This window comes from Denticeps clupeoides, chromosome 7 (genome assembly GCF_900700375.1).
Source record: "Denticeps clupeoides chromosome 7, fDenClu1.1, whole genome shotgun sequence".
Classification (NCBI taxonomy): Eukaryota; Metazoa; Chordata; class Actinopteri; order Clupeiformes; family Denticipitidae; genus Denticeps; species Denticeps clupeoides.
The window spans coordinates 19,673,695-19,690,285 of NC_041713.1; the positions used below are offsets into that span (position 1 = coordinate 19,673,695).

Consider the following 16,591-nt stretch of genomic DNA (forward strand, 5'->3'; position numbering starts at 1 on the left):
AGAACAGGCCAATGAACAAATAAATACTTTTGTGGAGTTTAAATGGATAAACAGTACTCCCGTTTATTTACTTAATGCGCATCGGGGACAGGGGACAGGGACTACCCCGCCTGGCAGGGGACAGGGACTACCCCGCCTGGCAGGGGAATTTCGCAGAAGTTTCGTTTTCCTTCGGTAACAACATGCAAACTGGGGCCAAACCGGGGTCCCCCCTCCCCTCTCATGATAAATCAGTATCCGATTTTTAAAAATGCTAAAAAGCTTCATATACGTTCTGGATCCGAGGAAATAGAACCGTTCCGACCTTTTGTGAGCAGGTGTTTGGGGGGGGACTGAACCCCGATCCGAGTCCGCAGGCGTCGCGTCCTCCGCGGTCCCCCTTCACGGGGCCCCGCCGGCCGCCGGCCCGCTTTCGCTTTCGTTTTCGCTTCTTCTAAAAGGACGAGGCTCTTCGTTCCAAAGCCGGAGTCGACAGGCAGCAGACCGGAGCACGACAGCAGAAAGACCAGGACTTCCAGACCAGTCCACGGGCTACCCTGTCGCGCGTTTTTATCCGTCATTATTCGTGTCGCGCTCTGTGTCCGGTCCGGCTAGAGATGGCAGGTCTGCGGCCGTACCAGGAAGAGGTGGTGCAGAGGGCCCTGCGAGGGGAGAACGCCATCATCTGGCTGCCGACCGGAGGTGGGAAGACCCGAGCTGCTGTCCACGTCGCCAGGAGGCACCTGGAGGTCACGCCCGGGGCCAGGGTGGCCGTGCTGGTCAACAGGGTAACTCCACACTCTCCATGTTCTTGCGCGTTGTGTTTTAATGTCCTTAAAGGTCCCCTATTAAGATTTTTTTTTTGCTTTTATACAGTCTTAGTGGTCCCCTAATTACAATACAGACCAAAAGTTTGGACACACCTTCTCATCCAACGTGTTTTCTTTCTTTTCATGACCATTTACATTGGTAGATTCTCACTGAAGGCATCAAAACTATGAATGAACACATGTGGAGTTATGTAACAAAAAGTGGAGACCTGGCCTCCACAGTCACCGGACCTGAACCCAGTCGAGAAGGTTTGGGGTGAGCTGGACCAACAAGTGCTAAACACCTCTGGGAACTCCTTCAAGAAGGTTGGAAAAGCATTTCAGGTGACGACCTCTTGAAGCTCATCGAGAGAATGGCAAGAGTGTACAAAGCAGTAATCAGAGCAAAGAAACTAGAATATAAAACATGTTTTCAGTTATTTCAACTCCACGTGTGTTCATTCATAGTTTTGATGCCGTCAGTGAGAATCTACCAACGTAAATGGTCATGAAAATAAAGAAAACACATTGAATGAGGAGGTGTGTCCAAACTTTTTTGCCTGTACTGTATATCTGAAGCCTCTTTTCGTACCATATTTGTACCATAATTTTACCCTCTGTATGTTGCGATGGACTGTCAATAATTCCAAAAATCACATGATGTACGATAATTTTACCCCCTCACTTTACGATGAATCCATTAGCCCGACCAGGTAAAGATCTCGGTTTTCCTTTGGCTATGCAGACATACTTGGCTTGTTTTATGCGCCGCGGTCGTCTCATGTGCACAATGTAATTGGTGATGAGGGATTTAAGCGCAGATTCGCATTATGAAAGAGTCATCATACACAACCTCGCCATCAGACTTACAGAAATGACTGGGTGGGTACAGCCTGTAGCACTAAAAGTAAATCTTTCTGTCGCTGTTGCTAGGTGTAAGTGATATTCTGGGATGTTCAGTGTAGGGACTTATCCTGCACTCCAGAGGAGGTTTTTCTAAAAGTTCTGTAGGTAAAAGTTACGTTATACATTATAATATCAAGTCAAGAGTCAAGTCAAGATTGGTTTATTGTCAGTACAACAGTATACACAGTATACCATGTTTTGAAATTGAAATACAATTGTCACACAGAACCCCCCCTCCCCCCAGTGCAATCGCAAAAGAAAATATATATGTATATACACACTAAACTATACTAACTAAGACTTAAACTTAAATACTGTACAGATATATGATGATATGTGTCATTGAAGCAGACTTTCTGAGCAACAACAGAATGGAAATTGCGTGTGTATGATAATTTTTAATTTTAAGATGCTGGTACGATATTTCAACATTTAGGATCTGGCAACACTGAATGAACCCACTGGTTCCTCAGACTGTCTACTTACGAAAAAAACAAAACATTTGTGCTTATTTTTACATCCAACCATCGAGCAACTACATTTCTTTGCATGTTTTCAAGCCATGACAGTTGGGGGAGATAATGTTGTAGGGGAGGGGTGGAAAAAGCATGAGAAAATGGAGGTAACCTTTCTCCTTATGACGACATAAGGGGACAAATTCCAGGTCCGACCCTCTGAGCTGCTGCTCTCTGAAGAGCGAAGCAGAATGGCCAAAGCACTCTTTACACCTATCGCCATTTCTAGCCACTGCAGGAACATAGACAGCCGAGGGGAACTCAGATTCATGTTAAATAATCTTACAAAGTGAAATGGGGGACCCTTAAGTGTGTTCCCTGGAAAGTGGTTATTTACCTGTGGTTGCTGTATTTTCACCTAGATTCACCTAGTAGACCAACATTACGAGAACGAGTTCAAGACTGCTCTGCAGGACTTCAGACTGGCTCCGATCAGTGGAGACTCTGGCCAGAAGGACTTTTTTGGCTGTATGGTGAAAGACTTTGATGTGATTATTTGCACGGCTCAGATCCTGGAGAACGCTCTGGTCAGTACAGAAGAAGAGAAGCATGTTGAGCTCACGGGTGAGTGTTTGCTCAGTGGTCCTTTGATTGTTTTATAATTTTGCAAGTTATGTGGCATGAAGACCTCACTGTGGTGTGTCCATGGGCACACATATATCAGACAGCTAGTAGTAGGTGTCATGACACAAAGAGCAATTAAAATAAACAGTAAAACAGTAATTAATAATAATTAAAAAAGTAAAATGTTAAAATAAAATAAAAAAAAATACATGGGTTAGTGCACGTCTGTTCGTAGCCTGCAAATGCCAGCCTTCTACCGATGATACGCTGATTTTTGAGTAAATTATGTGCATCTTCACATTTTATTACAAAGTTAAGTATTGGGAATCCATCACTGTCACATTCCCGTTTAGGGAACAAAGGAGAGGGATATCACACAACAAACCGAAGTGAAAATATAGTGCATTTATTTACGATGTGAAAACAACCAAATCCTAGAGTCCTGTACACAACAAACAAGCACAACCTCCACCTCTGGACGCTGGGCCCTCATACCACCCTCATGGAGTCTGTTTCTGACCGTTTGAGCAGACATTCACATTTGTAGCCTGCTGGAGGTCGTATTGCAGGACTCCTGTTCCTCCTGTTCCACCAAGGTGGAGGTTGCGGTCCTGCTGCTGGGTTGTTGGCCTCCTATGACCTCCTCCACATCACCTGATGTAGACCTCCTGTCTACTGGTAGCACCTCCATGCTCTGGACACTACGCTGACAGATACAGCAAACCTTCTTGCCACAACTCGCATTAATGTGCCATCCTGGATGGGTTGTAGACTCCGTCTCATGCTACCACTAGAGTGAAAGCACCGGCAGTATTCAAAAGTGACCAAAACATCAGCCAGAAAGCATAGGAACTGAGAGGTGTTCTGTGATTGACTTGAAGTTGTTTAAGTGTTTCCTTTCATTTTTGAGCAGTGTATTTCTAAAAATATAATTTTAAGTGCTTGTCTTCTACTAATAGACTTCACACTCTTGATAATTGACGAGTGCCATCACACACACAAAGAGGGCGTGTATAATAAGATTATGGCACGCTACGTGGAGAAGAAGCTTCGGCGTGAAGAAGGCCTTCCTCAGATTTTGGGCCTCACCGCATCACCTGGAACTGGTGGAAGCAAGACAATAAAACATGCTGTGGAGCACGTACTGAAGGTAAGGTTCGAATTGACAATAAGCAGTAGATCTTTTATTGATTCTACATTTTTTTCACTTCATGGAATTTCAAGGAGTACTGGTATCACCATGGATGTAAATTGCCATCAAATTCTTAGAATGACAATATGTAGCATGTAGGGAGTGTTTGCCAATCAAAATTCTTGAATTAATCTGTCTGCATTTGTGGTAGCGGACATGGTCCTGAAATGAGATCATGAAAACAGAGTGCAGTCACTATGGATTCTTTCCCTTTTAATTACTCTTATCCATCTTTTCTTCTTGTCTCCCAGATCTGTGCTAATCTAGACTCTGTAATCGTTTCAACTAAAAACTACATCCCTCAGCTGAAGGATGTTGTGCCCAGTCCAAGGAAGGAATACAAAATTGCTAACAAAAGGATCTCAGTAAGGCAGTTTGTATTTAAAAAAAAAAATAATAAAAAAAAAAAAAAAATATATATATATATATATATATATATATATACACACACACACACACACACACACACCACACACACACACACACACACACACACACACACACACACTGTAATTTAACATATTCCCAAATTATGTTTCAGGATCCATTTGGTGATCATTTAAAAAATATGATGAAAATGGTCCATGAATTCATGGATGTTACCATGATCTTCTCTGCATTCGGAACTCAAGAGTATGAAGCTGAGGTGGTTAACCTGGAGAAAGAAGGTGCGTTTGGCTGAAGGCACTTACCTGCCCATTAATTCCAAACCTGTGCTTTCTGATAATCGCACATGTCTGACACAATATCTGACAAACCCAGCTGACAAATACATGTATCTGTTGCAGGTGTACAAGTAGAGAACCGACTTTGGGCACAGTGTGCAGTGCATCTGAGAACATATAATGATGCCCTTCTCATTAACGACGCTGTGCGGATGGTGGACGCGCTGCAGGTTGTAGAGGACTTCTACGCCTCCAGGACGGCCACTGAAATCGATGGAACAGACTTTTTCCTGTCTGGACTATTTCAAGGTAAGAATTTTTTTTAAATGAATGAAACTGGGTGCACTCAAGAATAGTAAAGTAATGTAAGAGTTTATAACACATCACCCAGTGTGGTCATGGTGTTCTGAAGCTACCATAGCCCACGGGATTGTTGCAAAAGCAGCGTGAGTGCGATTCAGGACGACGCGATGGGGACAAAGGGGAGATCAGGTAGCTGTGGTGGAAAGCAGTGTGCTGGAGAATTGTTGGACAGAAGCAGTTGGTACCAGAGAGACGTGGGTTGTCATGAGACAGAGGCAGGAGAATCGTCTTGGTTGGAGCAAGGGAGCAGGCAAGGAGAATCCAAAAGAGCAGTCAAGAAACGATGGGTCGCCGTGAGTCAGGATCAGGATCGCCTTACAGAAACGTAAACAGGTTCAGTGAGGAGTTCGCAGCGTCCAACATGGCCACACAACGCCGACCTTGTTTTCTTCCGTTTCCATGTCGTCGTGTCCACGTGCGACTGAGTGCCCCCCTATGGCCCTGGCGGAGGGTTGGTGGCCGTGACATAGGCTTACAAAGAGGTTGTGTTCTAACTGTCAATTTGTCATAGTAACACAACACCCAATGTAGGTCATTTCCAAAGCTAAATGTGTATGTGGCTTGCTCTGTTTTAAATGTTTCTACCTGATCATTCGCAGAGAACCGCGTGGAGTTGAGGTTACTGGCGTCTACTGTCTGCTATGAGAACCCAAATTTGGACCGTCTGGAGAGAACTCTGCTGGAGCAATTTTCCAAACCTTCCAAGTGCATAATTTTTGTGAAGACCCGTCTGATTGCCCACTGTCTCCTTGGCTGGGTGTGTGCTAATGTCCAACTGCAGAATGCCAAAATCAAAGCGGCAGTTCTCACGGGTGCTGGTACAGGTGCCAATAACATGTCACAGGTATGTGCATAGTTCATAGAAATGTGATATACATTTTTATATAAAGTGATGGTGGACCAGGATGGTGGTGCGACACTAGCTCGCAGCGGCCTCTCTGGATCCAAAATGGTGCTTTTTTGTCTTTCAGCGCATGGACGATGTCCATGTCTACAACCGTAAAAACCTAATGATAAACAACTACACAATCTCAGACTGCTGCGGGGAGATGCACGTGGGAACCCGGAAACGCGGGAAACGGGTGGGGGTCCGTGCTAGGCTAAAAACTACTCACCCGTGCTAATACGGAGGAGGCGCTCTGAGAAGTCAGTTCTCCCTAAATTCCATCAATATGTGCACTCCGGCTCTCTTTGCCCAGCATTCTTCTCGCCAATGTACGGTCACTGGTGAACAAAATGGATGAGATTCGACTCCGAATCAACCACAGCAAGAAACTCTGGAACTGCAATGTCATGATTTTCACTGAAACATGGCTAAACAACGGAATACCGGACAATGCTATTGCTCTAGCTGAGCACCACATTCTCCGGGCAGACAGAACGGCGGATGACTCCGGTAAGACCAGAGGTGGGGGATTGTGCATCTATGTTAACAAAGCCTGGTGCACGAACTCTACTATCATTGGGAGACACTGCTCAGCTAACCTAGAGTTTCTCATGGTTAAGTGCAGACCGTTCTATCTGCCGCGGGAGTTCACATCCACCATTATAACTGCCACTTACATTCCTCTTGATGCTGATGCCAAGCTTGCTATGAACGAACTTCATGCGGCCATCAGTAAACAACAGACTGATCACCCAGAGGCTGCATACATTGTGGCGGGCGATTTTAATCATTCCAATTTGAAGACGGTATTTCCTAAATTTCATAAAAACATTCTCTGTCACACCAGAGGAAACAAAACTCTGGATCAAGTTTATACAAACATGGCTGAAGCCTATGCTGTGACCCCCCCTCCCCCACTTCGGACAATCAGATCACCTTTCTTTGTTTCTCACCCCCAAGTACTCCCCCCTCATCAACCGTGTGAAGCCATCAGTGAGGACCATCAAAGTGTGGCCAGCGGGGGCTGATATCACACTCCAGGACAGGTTCCAACACACAGACTGGAGTATGTTTGCTTCACAGGCCACCTGTGGCTCTCACACGGACATCGACATCTACACCTCCTCTGTTCTGAACTACATTAACACCACCATAGACACGGTTACTACTCAGAAACAGATCACCACATACCCTAATCAGAAGCCTTGGATGAACAAGGAGGTGCGTCTCCTGCTGAAGGCACGCAACAATGCCTTCAGATCGGGTGATGCACAGGCCTACGGCATTTCCAGGGCGAACCTGAAGAGGGGCATCAAAAAGGCCAAGCACTGCTACAAACTAAAGCTAGAGGAATACTTCTCCAATGCTGATCCTCGACGCTTGTGGCAGGGCATTCAGGCCATTACAGACTATAAACCCAGCAACTCAGCCCCCACAACCACAGATGTCCTCTTTCTGAATGAGCTCAACGACTTTTATGCTCGCTTTGAAAGAGACAACAAGCAACCTGCTGTCAAGATCCCCTCATCTACCGACCACTCGCCCATCATACTCACCTCCTCGGATGTTTGCACTGCACTGAGTCGGATAAACGCGCGCAGGGCTGCTGGACCAGACGGCATCCCGGGCCGCGTACTTAGAGCATGTGCAGAGCAGCTCGCTGGCGTATTCACGGACATTTTTAACATGTCTCTCGCCCAAGCAGCTGTTCCAACATGCCTCAAATCCACCTCCATTGTACCAGTGCCGAAACATTCTAGCCCAACATGCCTGAATGACTACCGCCCTGTAGCACTCACACCCATAATCATGAAGTGCTTCGAGCGGTTAGTCCTGGGACATCTGAGGGACTTTCTCCCACCAACTCTGGACCCACACCAGTTTGCGTACCGTAGCAATAGGAGCACAGAGGATGCAGTCTCCATAGCGCTGCACTCTGTACTCACACACCTGGACAAGCAAAACACATATGCACGGATGCTGTTTGTTGATTTCAGCTCAGCATTTAACACTGTCATCCCCTCTAAGCTAATCTCTAAACTTAGAGCCCTGGACATCAACACCTCACTTTGCAACTGGATTATGGACTTTCTGACCAGCAGACCACAGCATGTAAGGTCAGGCCACATCCGCTCCACTACTGTCACGCTCAACACTGGTGTACCACAGGGCTGTGTGCTGAGCCCCTTCCTCTACTCCCTCTTCACCCATGACTGCCGACCTATGTATGGATCAAACTCCGTTATTAAGTTTGCAGATGACACCACGGTGATAGGTCTCATCGACAACAACGATGAGACTGCCTACAGGGAGGAGGTCCAGCATCTGGCCACTTGGTGCACAGAAAATAACCTTCTTTTAAACACCACCAAGACCAAGGAGCTCATTGTGGACTTCAGGAGGGAGAGAAGAGGCTCGCATGATCCCATCCACATCAATGGGATGACTGTGCAGCCTGTTACATCCTTCAAGTTCCTGGGGACCCACATCTCAGAGGACCTGTCCTGGAGCATTAACACCTCCAGCCTGGTCAAGAAGGCTCACCAGCGCCTCTTCTTCTTGAGAACATTAAAAAAGAACCAGCTACCCACTACCATCCTGTTGAACTTTTACCGCTCTACAATAGAGAGCATCCTTACCAGCTGTCTCACAGTGTGGTATGGAAGCTGCACTGTTGCTGAGCGTAAGGCGATGCAGCGGGTGGTGAAAACTGCCCAGCGCATCACAGGGACTCCACTTCCATCCATTGAGGAAATCCAGAGGAAGCACTGTCTGCGTCGAGCTCACAGTATTCTTAAGGACTCCTCCCACCCGGCCCACGAACTGTTCTCTCTCCTGCCTTCAGGCAGACGGTTCAGGCTACCACGGACAAGAACCAGCAGACTTAGGAACAGCTTTTTTCCCAGAGCTGTTTCCTTGCTGAACTCCTCTGCCCCCCCCATTCACTCTTGATAATCACTGCACTGCACATATCACTTTGTACTGCACATATCACTTTGTACTGCACATATCACTTTGTACTGCACATATCACCTTATGTATAGCACATATCACTTTATGTATATATATATAACTTAACTTATTTGAACTGTATCCTGCACTTGCTGCTTATTGCACTTCTGGTTAGACCTAAACTACATTTCGTTGCCCTGTACTTGTACATGTGTAATGACAATAAAGTTGAATCTAATCTAATCTAATCACTTTGCAATGAGAGTGGAAAATGCGCTGGATCTCCTTTACACAAACAGAGCTCCGCCCCCATCTCGGACAATCAGACCACATCACCGTTATGCAAATTGCAGCATACAGACATATCGTGTCATATGCCATCTCTGCTGTTTTGACTATTTTGAGTGCACTGACAACACATCAACTCGGAGGAGTATACGACATCAGTCAACAGCTACAGTCGTGGCCAAAAGTATTGAGATTGGCAGAAACGCTGGTTTTCATAAAGTTTGCATAGGTTTTTAGATCTTTTTGTCAGCTGTTTCTGTGGTGTATTGAAGTATAATTACAAGCAAAGGCATTAATTGACAATTACTTCAAGTTTATGCAAAGAGTCAGTATTTGCTGTTTTGGCCCTTTTTTTTTAGACATCTGCAGTTCGCCCTGACATGCTGTCAATCAACTTCTGGGCCAAATCCTGAGTGATTGCGACCCATTCCTTCATAATCAGCGCTAGGAGTTTGTCAGAATTTGTGGGTTTGTTGTTTGTCCACCCACCTCTTGAGGATTGACCACAAGGTCTCAATTGAATGAAGTTTCCTGGCCATGGACCCAATATTTCAATGTTTTGGTGGTTTTATGGCATGGCTGAAATGCATTTTCATGGCAAAGAGGGACTGATCACTCTACATAACATTTACATTTACATTTACAGCATTTATCAGACGCCCTTATCCAGAGGGACTTACAATCAGTAGTTACAGGGACAGTCTCCCATGAGCAATTTAGGGTTAAGTGTCTTGCTCAGGGACACAATGGTAGTAAGTGGGATTTGAACCTGGGTCTTCTGGTTCATAGGCGAGTGTGTTACCCACTAGGCTACTGCCACCCTGTAGCCATAACATTCTGGAGTAGATGCAAATTCCCATAATAAAAACGGAAGCAGCAAACTTTGTGAAAACAAGTATTTGTGTCTTTCACAAAACTTATGGCCACAACTGGTACATCAGCAATTGCACGGATGACGTCACAGTCTCACCATCAAGGTACATGAACTGCTCAAAGCTCGAGACTCCACTGGACATGCTTCTTATGAGGTGGCAGATGGTCTCCTGATGGATCTCCTCCCAGACCAGGACTAAAGCGTCCGCTAACTCCTGGACAGTCTGTGGTGCAACATGGCGTTGGTGGATGGAGTGAGACATGGTGTCCCAAATGTGCTCAACTGGATACCGGACTGGGGAACGGGCGGGTCAGTCCATACCATCAATGCCTTCATCTTGCAGGAACTGCTGACACTCCAGCCACATGAGGCCCAGCATTATCTTACATTAGGAGGAACCCAGGGACAACCGCACCAGCATATGGTCTCACAAGGGGTCTGAGGAATCCATCTCGGTACCTAATGGCAGTAGGCCTACCTCTGGCAAGCACATGGAAGGCTGTGCGGCCACCCCACACCATTACTGATGACTGCAAAACAAGTCATGCTGAAGGATGTTGCATGTTGCAGTCTCTCCACCAGCATTGTGAAGGACTCTACATACCCCTCACATGCACTCTTCTCCCTCTTATATCTGGAAAAAGGTACCAAAGCATTCAGGGCCCTCAATGCAAGACCGTGCAAAATCTTCTTCCCACTGAGGAGAATTTTCAGTTTGAGCCTAAGCCTAAGTCAAAATCTTGCTTCTTTCCTACAAAGTTCAACAGCCGTTGTCCCATCCACGCACTCCCGCTTGTCCTAGCATGGACCTTAAGAACAACCTTAATTAACATAGGATACATCATCCTATGGGCATTCCCCCAATATTCCGACCAATCTCTACGGAGTTTCCCGCTGGTGTGCATCCACCGCACCCACCTTGTCCACATGGAGTTCACTGTGTGAAACAAATATTACCCACAAATATCACAACACCACATTAATCCGATTTCCCCTAGTGATAGGTGTAAAGAGTGCTTTGGCTGTTCTGCTTCGCCGTTCAGAGCTGCAGCTCAGACGGCCGGATCTGGAATTTGTCCCATTATTTATGTTGCAGTTGCTTGGTGATTGGATGTGACAATTTTTTTTTTTGTTCCGTCATGCGAGACGCTGTAGAACCAGTGGGACAACAAAATTTTTATCTGGAAAAACACTGACACGTCTACCTGGTGGCACCAAACATTGTGGTTGGTGAATGGTGTTGATGACGTCATTCCTCCAAATGCCCCTCAATTTCTATAGGCCGTTCTCATCCTAATTAGCATTTAAAGCTGCAGACACCAAAACGGCGCGTTCTGGGGAAATCTCATTGTGGGACTGGATCAAAGTGTCTGTAATTCTGCACCAGCAAAAAAGAAAAAATTCAAAATGTCAATTTAAATATTCCATGTAGCACCAGGTTCAGGAGAAAGGTTTCGTTTCACTATGTACTGTCTAACGTATGTAGCTGAAATGCTACACCTTATAAATTGTGTCTCCTAGTGCAACTGTAGATGACCAGTGTCTACTGTTTTTTTTTGTCTGGACCATGTGTAGGTACACCAAAAAGACACCATTGAGCAGTTCCGAGGAGATGCCCTCAACCTCCTAATCTCCACCTCTGTGGGAGAGGAGGGACTCGACATCCCAGAATGCAATATGGTGGTCCGCTACGGACTACTCACCAATGAGATTGCACAGCAGCAGGCGAGTGGACGTGCACGAGCACAGGGCAGCATCTACGCTGTGGTGGCCCGGGAAGGGGGTCGGGAGCTACAACGAGAAAAACTGAATGAATATTTGGAAGAGCTGACTGCCAAGGCTGTTGCTGAGGTGCAGCGGATGGAGAGAGAGGAGCCACAGAACTATCAGCAAAAGGTTTGCACTGTACTGCTTGATGGCTGATGTAATGCTCATAGCATATGAAGGGGTGGAGATGCTAGACTTGCAGCCTAGACTGGGACTGCCTTGTTGGCAATGGATAGGGTATAACATTTTATGATCGAGTTAAAGTAAATGGGTGCAGACCTAGATGTCTGCTCTCATTCAATGACAAAGATTAGGCAGTGGAGGTCTATGAGCGGCATGATGACATCTGCCTTTGAAAACCACTGGTGCCCTACATGTCATGTTACGGCTAGAATAGGTTTGGCATTTGCGGTTGTATTTCCACACATCTTGATTTTAGGGTTATAGGTAAGTTTTTGGGCCCAGTAGCAAAATTGTGCATATGCAATAATATCCATCATCATCTCCTTTCGGCTGTTCCCATTAAGGGTCAAAAAGAGGATCTGCATATTTCGTAAATATTTTACATTGGATGCCTGCCCGACGCAACCCTGCCCATTTTCCCGGACTTGGGACCGGCACCAAAAAACAGTCCCATGCGTCCTCACCTCCTCAGTAGCTGGGTTATATGCAATAAATGTGTGCAAATAATACTACAATTACTATGTGGCTATGTTCTGTCTACTTTTATTCCCTCAGATCACAGAGTTGCAGAAGGACGCCGTATGGTGTCGCATGCTCAATGAACAGAGTAGACAGGAAAGAAGGCACCGCTTCGGCGCAGAGCAGGTGCAGCTCTCTTGCCGCAAGTGTTTCACTTCTGTGGCCCAGGGAAGTGATATGAGGCTTATCGAGAACTCGCATCACGTTAATGTTAACCCTGACTTTAAGTAAGTGTGTAGCCTTCAGATGTCCAAAAATGATACAAAAAAGACAAACTGATGTGAGTTTGTTTTTAGGAATCACTACAGGTCTGGGGGCCAAGTGCGCTTGGAAAGGGATTTTGAGGAGTGGGAACCTGGACGTACCATCAGTTGTCAGAAATGTGGAAATGTAAGCATCTCTTCGTTTTGAGAATTACTGATCTGTACTGTTCTACATTTACATTTACAGCATTTATCAGACGCCCTTATCCAGAGCGACTTACAATCAGTAGTTACAGGGACAGTCCCCCTGGAGCAACTTAGGGTTAAGTGTCTTGCTCAGGGACACAATGGTAGTAAGCGGGATTTGAACCCGGGTCTTCTGGTTCATAGGCGAGTGTGCTACCCACTAGGCTACTACCACCCCTACTACCGCTGTTCTAGCGCGATACAGTTTTTCTCAGTTGCCTTGGTGCATTTCTCAGAAGAGACTTAACGGTTGCGTAACAGCGCGTGCATTTCTCAAAACACTTGACAAAAGCAGGTGACCTCTTCAAAATACTTAGTGCATGCCTCAAAAGTGAGTATTTACATAATTGAATATGTCAGTGCCATCAAAATCCCAAGTCCGTGAACCATCGTCTATAGCCCAAAATCACATACAGTATGTCTCAATGGGCTTGACATGACAGCCAAAATGTAAAGTCATGTTATCAATATAAAACCAGCACTACAGCTGAATGACAAGCGCGGGAAGGATAAAAATAAAAAACACTTACTGAGGGAGACTGATTCAAGAAGAATATTTTATTGATTGTACAGGTATATGGTGACATACCATGCACTGAAACCACAGTCCAGAAAAATGCTTTATGCATAACATATGAAAAAAAAGAGATAAAACCAATATATACATGCTGAAACTCTAAATGTTTTCTACAATTGCCACCAATCCTGTTATATTGGTCCACATCACAACATTTAATGGTGGGGGCGGAGGACCCAGGCGCAAGTGTCAAAGTATCTTTTATTAAACCAGATACACACAAACAAAAAGGGGACGAGGCCCCAAACAGATAAGGATCACTACTCACAAAAAAAAACAGGCAGAAAGGAACTGGACTAGGTGGCGAAACTAATTGGAAGACAGAACAGAAGGGGACATCTACGATCTAGCAGATCCTTGGTGTAGAACCTTGGTGTAGGTGTAGCAGTTAGCACAACTCAAGAAAATATGCTCACTAGAATCTGAAGGTCCTTTTATGAGTCTGGTGGTGCAGGGGTTTGCAGGGAGCTGATTGTGACTGACAGTTAGTGAAAGTTCAGAATGCAGGAGAAGGTGGGTGGGGCAGTCGGGCTGAGGGTGTGACACCACGGATATCTTATGTTGCAATGCGGCGTGGAACGAACCCTCGAGAATGTCTTATACAGCCTCTCCAGCCGTCTGCTGTTATATCCCGCACGCAGTAGGAATTCCATCAGCATCCTGGAGTTGTTAGGACAACCATTAATAATCACAAATGATCACCTATTCAGGAATGAGATCCCTGCAGAACGTGGCTGGTTCAAGAACGTGGCTGGTAGTAGCCTAGTAACCAGAAGACCCAGGTTCAAATCCCACTTACTACCATTGTGTCCCTGAAACTTAACACGGAGAGTCTCCAGGGGGACTGTCCCTGTAACTACTGATTGTAAGGGTCTGCTGTGGATAAGGGCGTCTGATAAATGCCGTAAAGGTATGCAGTTTTTGGGTGTGGTATGGCCCCACAAGAGGGATATGAGTGTTGACATTGTCAAAATAGCCACACACAGTGATGCTCCCACCCTGCTGGCATGGCGCGTCAACAGTAGCTCTCTGTCCAATCTAATTACGCCCACATGGATGAAAAGTATAAAATACTTTTGACTGCCAACAATATTTTGTTGGACGCTTTTGACTGCAATGACTTACAGTATAAAAAACAGTATAAACAGTATAAACTGCACAAGCAGTTTTGAGAACTTCAGTTTGTTTGTGAGAAATGTACCAAGCAAGTGAAAAAAACACTGAAATGGTAGTCTGCAATGTTTCAGTAGGTCCTGCATAGTTTTCCTTACTTTTATCAGGGACAAAAGTGGAAATAAACCATTGTTGTCTTTTTGAAGGACTGGGGGATGGAGATCAAGTTTAAAAAAGGACCCGTGCTTCCCTGTCTCAGTATAAAGAGTTTTTCTCTGAAAACTCCACAAGGCATCATCTTACCAAAGAAGTGGAAGGATGTGGAGTTTCCAGTGGAGGATTTTGTCTTAGCAGATTACATCTTGGACACATTCCCTGACCTGGACATATATTGAGTCAACAAACCAAAAAAAGTACAGAGGCCCCCTCCAACCCAACAAATACATTTTAACCAGTTTAAGTGTTTAGTTTTAAGTGCATTACATGTTATTGCTAAGTGCAGTCTTGGACAAAAAATAACAGGATTTTAAATATTGTGAGGAAGTAGTAGTTAAAGGGTCCAGGAATTTGCGTTTTGTGCTTCTGTGTTGTTGATGTGTGTTGTTCTAAAATGCTTTTAAATCAAGGGAGGGGTACAGAGCTGACAACCCTCAACCAAACAGCAATCCCTCCCAAGAACCCACAATGTCTAAGAGGCACTAGTATGTATGTGTATATTGAGTCAGTAATGAGCCCCATTATTGTTTTGTAGTATGTCCGTTCTGTTCACCCACCATGCTGTCAGAGAAGAGCTGATTCCAATGCTTTTAAATGAAATGAAATAAATGTAACAGTTTTATGCAATTTAAATCATGGACAACATATGTTGTAGGAATGTACTTTTATCCACTCGGGGTTTGCTGTAGACGGCAATGTATATAAGTGTTGCCAGACGTACAATAATTATCATATTTTATAAAAATAATTTTTGATAACATTTTATTTTGCAGTGGCAGGGAGATTGCACATCCACCCTACAGGTGGGGCGGCTCCATCAAGGGGCTTATGTAGTCTAAAATATGTGATATTTCAGTTTTTTTCTTTGTTAATAAATCTGTAAAAATGTCCACAATTTTGTGTTTTTTGTCATGATGGGGTGCTGTGTCCACATTAACGAGGGAAAAAAATTACTTAAATGATTTTGTCTGCAATATAACAAAGGGTCTGAATACTGTACTGTACCCACTGTATATATAAAAAAAGCTTGTGTATAACCCTTGCATTGGTGGGACTCTCTCCAATGTGGATTAGAGTGAAAGTGACATGATGGTCATTGTGAAACACTGCAGCACAGCACACGGTGACACAGTGAAATGTGTCCTCAGCTTTTAACCATCACCCTTACACCATGATATGGCTTCTCACCAGTGTGCAGTAACTAGTGGCCTACCACATTCTGTGTAGCAATGTTGATTTCACCGGTGTGAATTCTCATATGGATCGTAAGAGTAGTTCGTTCAAGGAATCTCTTGCCATACGGCTGCTGCAAATGTTGCAAACCAGATTCAAGCAGGAAGAGAATCGGAAAGAAGCCTTTCACAAAATCCACACATTACAAGAGGTTATGGATGATGATGAATGGGCTGTCATTCTTTCTGGTTTTACATTTTCCTTCAATACTGTATACTGCAATACTGCATTTTTTTTTTTGAAAATGTTAGGGACAAAATAGGCCTTGTCAAGTAATCAAGTAAGTGGGCTTTATCAAGTAAGATAGTAGTAGAAAAATGATAAATGTGTCTGTGTTTAGAGGTTTGTTCTATTCTTTATAAATATCTGACATATTTACACAACCCTCTCTCCTTCACACAACCCTCTCCCACCTCGACCAGAAAAAGACATTTACGCCAGAATGCTGTTTATTGACTTCAGCTCAGCATTCAATGCTGTCGTCCCTCAGGATCTTGAAATGAAGTTGGACCTGCTGGGAATAAGCTATCCACTCTGCAGC

The 16,591-nt window shown here is 44.8% G+C and overlaps 1 protein-coding gene across 1 annotated transcript; it reads left to right on the plus strand.

Annotated features, from left to right (window-relative positions):
- The first annotated feature begins 398 nt into the window (after window positions 1–398).
- Window positions 399–15,707, plus strand: dhx58 (DEXH (Asp-Glu-X-His) box polypeptide 58). Its single transcript, XM_028986196.1, has 11 exons — window positions 399–767; window positions 2,572–2,773; window positions 3,733–3,923; window positions 4,217–4,330; window positions 4,507–4,633; window positions 4,754–4,939; window positions 5,593–5,837; window positions 11,569–11,889; window positions 12,499–12,689; window positions 12,759–12,852; window positions 14,808–15,707. The coding sequence occupies exons 1-11, from the start codon at window positions 597–599 to the stop codon at window positions 14,994–14,996; spliced, it is 2,031 nt and encodes a 676-aa protein (XP_028842029.1). The 5' UTR covers window positions 399–596; the 3' UTR covers window positions 14,997–15,707.
- Window positions 15,708–16,591: the final 884 nt, after the last annotated feature.

Coding starts and splice junctions, on each gene's coding strand:
- dhx58 (XM_028986196.1), top strand. CDS start 597: ATGGCAGGTCTGCGGCCGTACCAGGAAGAGGTGGTGCAGAGGGCCCTG. Junction 4,331..4,506: donor TTGCTAACAAAAGGATCTCA/GTAAGGCAGTTT, acceptor ATTATGTTTCAG/GATCCATTTGGTGATCATTT. Junction 11,890..12,498: donor CACAGAACTATCAGCAAAAG/GTTTGCACTGTA, acceptor TTATTCCCTCAG/ATCACAGAGTTGCAGAAGGA.